We start from the raw sequence: 9,696 nt of genomic DNA on the forward strand, positions 1-9,696 counted from the left end.
GACAGGGCCCTCTCTACGGACCTTTCAGGGGACAGACAGGGCCCTCTCTACGGACCTTTCAGGGACAGACAGGGCCCTCTCTACAGGCCTTTCAGGGACAGACAGGGCCCTCGCTACAGGCCTTTCAGGGGACAGACAGGGCCCTCTCTACGGACCTTTCAGGGGACAGACAGGGCCCTCTCTACGGACCTTTCAAGGGACAGACAGGGCCCTCTCTACAGGCCTTTCAAGGGACAGACAGGGCCCTCTCTACGGACCTTTCAGGGGACAGACAGGGCCCTCGCTACAGGCCTTTCAGGGGACAGACAGGGCCCTCTCTACGGACCTTTCAGGGGACAGACAGGGCCCTCTCTACGGACCTTTCAGGGGACAGACAGGGCCCTCTCTACGGACCTTTCAGGGGACAGACAGGGCCCTCTCTACGGACCTTTCAGGGACAGACAGGGCCCTCTCTACAGGCCTTTCAGGGACAGAAAGGCCCTCGCTACAGGCCTTTCAGGGGACAGACAGGGCCCTCTCTACGGACCTTTCAGGGGACAGACAGGGCCCTCTCTACGGACCTTTCAAGGGACAGACAGGGCCCTCTCTACAGGCCTTTCAGGGGACAGACAGGGCCCTCTCTACGGACCTTTCAGGGGACAGACAGGGCCCTCGCTACAGGCCTTTCAGGGGACAGACAGGGCCCTCTCTACGGACCTTTCAGGGGACAGACAGGGCCCTCTCTACGGACCTTTCAGGGGACAGACAGGGCCCTCTCTACGGACCTTTCAGGGGACAGACAGGGCCCTCTCTACGGACCTTTCAGGGACAGACAGGGCCCTCTCTACAGGCCTTTCAGGGACAGACAGGGCCCTCGCTACAGGCCTTTCAGGGGACAGACAGGGCCCTCTCTACGGACCTTTCAGGGGACAGACAGGGCCCTCTCTACGGACCTTTCAAGGGACAGACAGGGCCCTCTCTACAGGCCTTTCAAGGGACAGACAGGGCCCTCTCTACGGACCTTTCAGGGGACAGACAGGGCCCTCGCTACAGGCCTTTCAGGGGACAGACAGGGCCCTCTCTACGGACCTTTCAGGGGACAGACAGGGCCCTCTCTACGGACCTTTCAGGGGACAGACAGGGCCCTCTCTACGGACCTTTCAGGGGACAGACAGGGCCCTCTCTACGGACCTTTCAGGGACAGACAGGGCCCTCTCTACAGGCCTTTCAGGGACAGACAGGGCCCTCGCTACAGGCCTTTCAGGGGACAGACAGGGCCCTCTCTACGGACCTTTCAGGGGACAGACAGGGCCCTCTCTACGGACCTTTCAAGGGACAGACAGGGCCCTCTCTACAGGCCTTTCAGGGGACAGACAGGGCCCTCTCTACGGACCTTTCAGGGGACAGACAGGGCCCTCGCTACAGGCCTTTCAGGGGACAGACAGGGCCCTCTCTACGGACCTTTCAGGGGACAGACAGGGCCCTCTCTACGGACCTTTCAGGGGACAGACAGGGCCCTCTCTACGGACCTTTCAGGGGACAGACAGGGCCCTCTCTACGGACCTTTCAGGGACAGACAGGGCCCTCTCTACAGGCCTTTCAGGGACAGACAGGGCCTTCTCTACGGACCTTTCAGGGACAGACAGGGCCCTCTCTACGGACCTTTCAGGGGACAGACAGGGCCCTCTCTACGGACCTTTCAGGGACAGACAGGGCCCTCTCTACAGGCCTTTCAGGGGACAGACAGGGCCCTCTCTACAGGCCTTTCAGAGGACAGACAGGGCCCTCTCTACGGACCTTTCAGGGGACAGACAGGGCCCTCGCTACAGGCCTTTCAGGGGACAGACAGGGCCCTCTCTACGGACCTTTCAGGGGACAGACAGGGCCCTCTCTACGGACCTTTCAGGGGACAGACAGGGCCCTCTCTACGGACCTTTCAGGGGACAGACAGGGCCCTCTCTACGGACCTTTCAGGGGACAGACAGGGCCCTCTCTACAGGCCTTTCAGGGACATACAGGGCCCTCGCTACAGGCCTTTCAGGGGACAGACAGGGCCCTCTCTACGGACCTTTCAGGGGACAGACAGGGCCCTCTCTACGGACCTTTCAGGGGACAGACAGGGCCCTCTCTACGGACCTTTCAGGGGACAGACAGGGCCCTCTCTACGGACCTTTCAGGGACAGACAGGGCCCTCTCTACAGGCCTTTCAGGGACAGACAGGGCCTTCTCTACGGACCTTTCAGGGACAGACAGGGCCCTCTCTACGGACCTTTCAGGGACAGACAGGGCCCTCTCTACGGACCTTTCAGGGACAGACAGGGCCCTCTCTACAGGCCTTTCAGGGGACAGACAGGGCCCTCTCTACGGACCTTTCAGGGACAGACAGGGCCTTCTCTACAGGCCTTTCAGGGACAGACAGGGCCTTCTCTACAGGCCTTTCAGGGGACAGACAGGGCCCTCTCTACAGGCCTTTCAGGGACAGACAGGTCCCTCTCTACAGGCCTTTCAGGGGACAGACAGGGCCTTCTCTACAGACCTTTCAGGGACAGACAGGGCCTTCTCTACGGACCTTTCAGGGGACAGACAGGGCCCTCTCTACGGACCTTTCAGGGGACAGACAGGGCCCTCTCTACAGACCTTTCAGGGGACAGACAGGGCCCTCTCTACAGGCCTTTCAGGGGACAGACAGGGCCCTCTCTACAGACCTTTCAGGGACAGACAGGGCCCTCTCTAAAGGCCTTTCAGGGGACATACAGGGCCCTCTCTACAGGCCTTTCAGGGGACAGACAGGGCCCTCTCTACAGACCTTTCAGGGACAGACAGGGCCCTCTCTACGGACCTTTCAGGGACAGACAGGGCCCTCTCTACGGACCTATCAGGGAACAGACAGGGCCCTCTCTACAGACCTTCAGGGGACAGACAGGGCCCTCTCTACAGATCTTTCAGGTTACAGACAGGGCCCTCTCTACAGGCCTTTCAGGGGACAGACAGGGCCCTCTCAACAGACCTTTCAGGGGACAGATAGGGCCTTCTCTACAGGCCTTTCAGGGGACAGACAGGGCCTTCTCTACTGACTTTCCTAGTTAAATAAAGTTTAAATAAATCAATCAAATAAAATGATAAATGTTTATTCAAAGGGGATTATTATATGTGATACATAAATCAAGATTCCCCTGATGATACTGCCCCCCAAACAAACCAAGCAAACAATATTAAAATAAGATTAAAACAAAAACCAGCGTTCCCTGTTCATCCGTTAATAATGTTTTACAGCACATGATTTAACCTTCATTTAACCAGCCGAGTCAGGAACAAATGGCTGCCTGTAGTCCCATACATAGACCACATGTCATCTGATATACTGATATCATTCAAATACAACGATTACAAAAAGAGAAAAGGTTATGTTGGGTTTATCTTCCGAGATTCACCACACGAGGAGCTCGACTGGTACTGAGGCAGAGAAGAAGCACGAGATCCACATGTGAATGAAGACAGTGACACCACCCAGAGCCCCTGTCCCAAACCAAGCTGCACACAATGTCCCCAGTGTTGTCCCTGCTCTACCTGCCCACACATAGGTACTACTGCTCTCTGCTACTCCATAGGTACTACAGCTACATGTTAGACCAGCAGACAGAGCCACCCCAGCAGCCCCGGCTGGACCCAAAAGAGCTCCCAAGGTCCCCCATTGGCCGACTACCGACTGACACTTCAGTATTACGGTTAATATAGCCCCTCCCCCTGCTGCTACTGCTCCCCGTTTCATTGGTCCCATGCCAACAGGAGCAGAGACAACTACGGCACATCCAGCAACATAAAGCGCTGCTACAAGAAATGCTAAAGTCACAGACGTATCTACAGTGTATTTGTACACAACTTGGATGTGGGACAGTCTTCCAACTGCGGTTTCCATGACGTGCCCCAAACCTCCACATACAGCAGTGGTCCCTATCAGAAATACAGTCGCCTGCGTGGCGTCGGGCTCAGTTCTCCTAAACGCAGCTTTGACCCATTGTAAGACTTTTATGGGGATCAAAACCATGAGAAGAAATCCTATCCACATAGTCAGAAATATGATAAGCTTGTTGAAGGACTGGGATTCTTTCTCAACGGCGTCTTTGGTTGGAGGTCCAAACAGGTCACCTCGTCCTGCTTCCACTGTAGAGGACAGCAGGTAGCCTCCAGCTAATCCAGAGACCAATCCCAGCAGTGTGCTTTCTAGCACTTTACAGAAACCTGTATGGAGGGAGAGAGTGAGGGGGTTGGGAGGAGAGAGGGAGGGAAGAGAGAGGGAAGAGAGAGGGAGTTGAGAGGGGGTGAGAGGGAGGAGAGAGGGAGGAGAGAGGGAGGGAGGAGAGAGGGAGGTGAGAGGGAGGGAGTTGGGAGGAGGGAGGGAGGTGAGAGGGAGGGAGGGGTTAGGAGGAGAGAGGGAGGAGAGAGGGAGATGAGAGGGAGATGAGAGGGAGGAGAGAGGGAAATGAGAGGGAGATGAGAGTGGGAGGGGGTTGGGAGGAGAGAGGGAGGGGATTGGGAGGAGAGAGGGAGGAGAGAGGGAGGGGGTTGGGAGGAGAGAGGGGTGGCGAGAGGGAGGAGAGAGGGAGGGGATTGGGAGGAGAGAGGGAGGAGAGAGGGAGGGGGTTGGGATGAGAGAGGGGGGGAGAGAGGGAGGGGAGAGGGAGGGGTTGGGAAGAGAGAGGGAGAGGGTTGGGAGGAGAGAGGGAGGGGGTTGGGAGGAGAGAGGGAGGGGGTTGGGAGGAGAGAGGGAGGGAGGGATTGGGAGGAGAGAGGGAGGAGAGAGGGAGGGGGTTGGGAGGAGTGAGGGGGGGTTGGGAGGAGAGAGGGAGGAGAGAGTGAGGGGGTTGGGAGGTGGTGGAAGAGGGGGAAGACAAGAGATGGGGGAGAACGTAGATGAATGTTTATTAACGATTAGGAGTCCTATCAGAACCCACTCTAAACTACCCCAAACCAGTACAATGGGATGAATGTTTCCCAGATCAAATCCAATGAAAGTGTATTTGTCACATTCACAGGCTACAGCAGGTGTCATTGGTGCAGTCAAGATATCACACATTGACTTTAGAATCAGACTGTTCTCCACGGGGGGATAAACATTGACTTTGGAATCAGACTGTTCTCCACGGGGGGATAAACATTGACTTTGGAATCAGACTGTTCTCCACGGGGAGATAAACATAGATTTTTAGAATCAGACTAATCTCCACGGGGGGATAAACATTGATTATGTATCATCAGACTGTTCTCCACGGAGGGATAAACATTGACTTTGGAATCAGACTGTTCTCCACGGGGGGATAAACATTGACTTTGGAAACAGACTGTTCTCCACGGGGAGATAAACATAGATTTTTAGAATCAGACTGTTCTCCACGGGGGGATAAACATTGACTTTAGAATTAGACTGTTCTCCACGGGGGGATAAACATTGACTTTAGAATAAGACTGTTCTCCACGGGGAGATAAACATTGACTTTAGAATCAGACTGTTCTCCACGGGGGGATAAACATAGATTTTTAGAATCAGACTGTTCTCCACGGGGGGATAAACATTGACTTTGGAATCAGACTGTTCTCCACGGGGGGATAAACATAGATTTTTAGAATCAGACTGTTCTCCACGGGGGGATAAACATTGAATTTAGAATCAGACTGTTCTCCACGGGGGCATAAACATTGACTTTAGAATCAGACTGTTCTCCACGGGGGGATAAACATTGAGTTTAGAATAAGACTGTTCTCCACGGGTGAATAAACATTGACTTTAGAATCAGACTGTTCTCCACGGGGGGATAAATGCTGACTTTAGAATCAGACTGTTCTCCACGGGGGGATAAACATAGATTTTTAGAATCAGACTGTTCTCCACGGGGGGATAAACATTGACTTTAGAATCAGAATGTTCTCCACGGGGGGATAAACATTGACTTTAGAATCAGACTGTACTCCACGGGGGGATAAACATTGACTTTGGAATCAGACTGTTCTCCACGGGGGGATAAACATAGATTTTTAGAATCAGACTGTTCTCCACGGGGGGATAAACATAGATTTTTAGAATCAGACTCTTCTCCACGGGGGGATAAACATTGACTTTGGAATCAGACTGTTCTCCACGGGGGGATAAACATAGATTTTTAGAATCAGACTGTTCTCCACGGGGGGATAAACATTGACTTTAGAATCAGAATGTTCTCCACAGGGGGATAAACATTGACTTTAGAATCAGACTGTACTCCACGGGGGGATAAACATTGACTTTGGAATCAGACTGTTCTCCACGGGGGGATAAACATAGATTTTTAGAATCAGACTGTTCTCCACGGGGGGATAAACATAGATTTTTAGAATCAGACTGTTCTCCACGGGGGGATAAACATTGACTTTGGAATCAGACTGTTCTCCACGGGGGGATAAACATAGATTTTTAGAATCAGACTGTTCTCCACGGGGGGATAAACATTGACTTTAGAATCAGACTGTTCTCCAAGGGGGGATAAACATAAACTTTAGAATCAGACTGTTCTCCACGGGGGGATAAACATAGACTTTAGAATCAGACTGTTCTCCACGGGGGGATAAACATTGACTTTAGAATCAGACTGTTCTCCACGGCGGGATAAACATAGATTTTTAGTTTAAGGTTTGGGATAGAGTTAAACCAGAAGCAAAGTTCAGGCAACTGTTAATTTTAGCCATTCATTCTGGGTGGTTAAGTTAAGGGTTAAGGTTTCGCGAAAATCTTAAATAAAAAGAGCCCTTAGCACTGAGACTGAACTTGTGACCCTCGGAGTCAGAGCTTCCAGTAAACCGGCCAACAACGATAACCTCAAATATTCCATGGCATGTTGTCAACCTACCAGCAGAGAGCATTTATCGGATTAACCTTCTGCGTAGGTTGTAGGAGACAAAAAAAATGAGGTTTAGCAGGTTCTAGTGCTTCTTTAGACAGTTTACGTTTGCATTTAACCCTGACTTTGAAACAGTTAAATACATACTCATTTACAGACAATCACAGTAAAAATGGCCAAATGTCTACAGACCTTGTCATCATTTGATAAGACACTGATAATAATTGGTGCCATTACAGGTCAAACCGTATCCATGGTGATGTGTGACGTCAGTCCAGGTTGCCAGGACGTTGAGTGTCACTCAGTGGCTCGCAGGTTCAATCCCAGAGCTAATCACTTATTTGCGTTTTTTCCTGTTTGAAGCCTCATGCAACCTTTTTCTTTTGTATCGTCGTTGTATTTCTAATAAATCGCTGTTTGTGTTTATTTCATGAAAACAATCATTTATTTCCCTACGACTCTTTTGGCCATTGAAATGATCATTCTGATGGTGTGGGCGTTTTTTTAAAGATATTTGCATACACATCCCTGATTGGCTGATATTATGCACACCCCCTTACCCAGAGGAACTGTCATTGGTCAGATCAGATTGCGATGTCATGATATGGGCCAAAAACTCCAAACCACCTGAACAGTTTTTTTTTAAACAGCTCTTACACAAAAGGTCATTATCATTTTCACAGTTTCAGAGTGTGAAACCAGATTAAACGTGTGTTGTATGTGTCTATGTTGTTGTGGACAAGCTCCTGGAGGAGACTGAACAAAATATTAGGACTGTGAATTTGTAAGTCTTAGGTCAAATCATGGATTGCCATTTTGAAGAAAAGACTAGGCTGAACACAAAAACGATCATTTTGGAGAGGATAGTTTACTGTTATGGAGGTTATAGACTGAAATATTCAAATGCTGCAGGTTTCTTGAACACGTTTATTGTAATTTGGGATGTTTTGAAAAGATCAACAGAAGGCATAGCATCTTAAGACTGTATCATCTGTAAGGCTCTTAATATATATCAATATATATCCTCATTAACCTTTACCAGTTGATTGTAAATACAATAAATATTTTAACAAAATTTGCAAATGGTAAAAAAATACATTTGTTTATATTGCCAATCCACTTTTCTGGATGAAATCAGAGTAATTTGTGGGGCTTTCATCTGTACAAGACTGTGGAACACGCAAACAAAACTCACAACACTTCAATCTGTATCACTTCCTTTAACATCTTCATACGACTGGGGACCCTTTCTGAAAGCCTGGAAACATGATGGACTAAAATGCCTTGTTTAAACTGGGCCAGCTACTCTGTCATGGCAAACATTCAACTTCCTGGTCAAATGAAGTCTGCACTACAAAATATAGACTTTAAGGAGATGAACATGGATTCATGTGGAAACTATACATGTATTATTGTAGGCTCAGGTTGCCCATCATATACAGCCTTACCTGAACCATTCAGAATTCGTGTCTAAACTTAACCGTTACAAATCTACGTTTATCCCCCCCCCCCCACCCCCGTGGCATCAGAGTGGCAAGTCAATTTCACAACTTCATAAGATCTCGTTGGACATTAACTGTGGTGACTCTCTGAGGCACAAATGAAGCAGGGTGTCTTTAAAGATGAAGATCTCTTACCGTGAGTGTTGGAAGTTGCCATCGTTGATACAGAGAATCCCTGGATTCACCGTCTTCCTGTTGTTGATACTTCTCTGTCTGGCAGTGACTGAGTGTCTGACAGGCAGGTAAAGTGGCAGATGTGGACTTGGCAGGTGGACTTGGCAGAGGTACAGGTGACCGCGTCATGGCCATGTGACAGGCGCCTGACTATGGTTCTGTTGAGGGATGACTACACAGCAGACAGTGCTTTGCATCAACCATGTCAAGTCATGGGCTGCCCAGGCTGCCATCTGATTGCTGGAGAATATATATAATATCTATTAATTGAAGGGGCTGTGTTGTCATGGAGACATATGTTTACATTAACAAAGTTATCTCTCTCGCTCCCTCTTTCTCTTTCTCTTTCTCCCTATCTTGGCAGTGGTTCAGGTGAGTGGGTAGCAGTGCTCTCTCTCTCTGTCTCTCTCTCTCTCTCTCTCTCTCTCTCTCTGTCTCTCTCTGTCTATCTCTGTCTCTCTCTCTCTCTCTCTCTCTCTCTTTCTCTCTCTGTCTCTCTCTGTCTATCTCTGTCTCTCTCTCTCTCTCTCTCTCTCTCTCGCTCTCTCTCGCTCTCTCTCGCTCTCTCTCGCTCTCTCTCTCTCTCTCTCTCTCTCTCTCTCTCTATCTCTCACTCTCTCACTCTCTCTCTCTCTCTCTCTCTCTCTCTCTCTCTCTCTCTCTCTCTCTCTCTCTCTCTCTCTCTCTCTCTCTCTCTCTGTCTCTCTCTGTCTCTCTCTCTCTCTGTCTCTCTCTGTCTCTCTCTCTCTCTCTCTCTCTGTCTCTCTCTGTCTATCTCTGTCTCTCTCTCTCTCTCTCTCTCTCTCTCTCGCTCTCTCTCGCTCTCTCTCGCTCTCTCTCTCTCACTCACTCTCTCTCTGTCTCTCTCTCTCTCTCTCTCTCTCTCTCTCTCTCTCTCTCTCTCTCTCTCTCTCTGTCTCTCTCTCTGTCTCTCTCTCTGTCTCTCTCTCTCTCTCTCTCTCTCTCTGTCTCTCTCTGTCTCTCTCTGTCTCTCTTTCTCTCTCTCTCTCGCTCTCTCTCGCTCTCTCTCGCTCTCTCTCTCTCTCTCTCACTCACTCTCTCACTCTCTCACTCTCTCTCTCTCTTTCTCTCTCTGTCTCTCTCTGTCTCTCCCTCTCTCTCTCTCTCTCTCTCTCTCTCTCTCTCTCTCTCTCTCTCTCTCTCTCTCTCTC

At 50.2% G+C, this 9,696-nt stretch overlaps 1 protein-coding gene across 1 annotated transcript; it reads right to left on the reverse strand.

Moving 5' to 3' along the window:
• Positions 1 to 3,091: 3,091 nt before the first annotated feature.
• Positions 3,092 to 8,574, reverse strand: LOC129846523 (uncharacterized). The gene is made up of 2 exons (XM_055914454.1): positions 8,486 to 8,574; positions 3,092 to 4,218 (listed from the first exon to the last, which is right to left on the reverse strand). The coding sequence occupies exons 1-2, from the start codon at positions 8,505 to 8,507 to the stop codon at positions 3,407 to 3,409; spliced, it is 834 nt and encodes a 277-aa protein (XP_055770429.1). The 5' UTR covers positions 8,508 to 8,574; the 3' UTR covers positions 3,092 to 3,406.
• Between the last annotated feature and the right edge of the window lie 1,122 nt (positions 8,575 to 9,696).

This window comes from Salvelinus fontinalis, unplaced genomic scaffold, assembly GCF_029448725.1.
Source record: "Salvelinus fontinalis isolate EN_2023a unplaced genomic scaffold, ASM2944872v1 scaffold_0575, whole genome shotgun sequence".
Taxonomy (NCBI): Eukaryota; Metazoa; Chordata; class Actinopteri; order Salmoniformes; family Salmonidae; genus Salvelinus; species Salvelinus fontinalis.

What these genes read in the sequence shown, in the direction of transcription:
- LOC129846523 (XM_055914454.1), bottom strand. Translation starts at nt 8,507, where the DNA reads ATGGCAACTTCCAACACTCACG. An exon ending in GGCAACTTCCAACACTCACG is followed by an intron (nt 4,219 to 8,485) that starts GTAAGAGATCTT and finishes CCCTCCATACAG; the next exon opens with GTTTCTGTAAAGTGCTAGAA.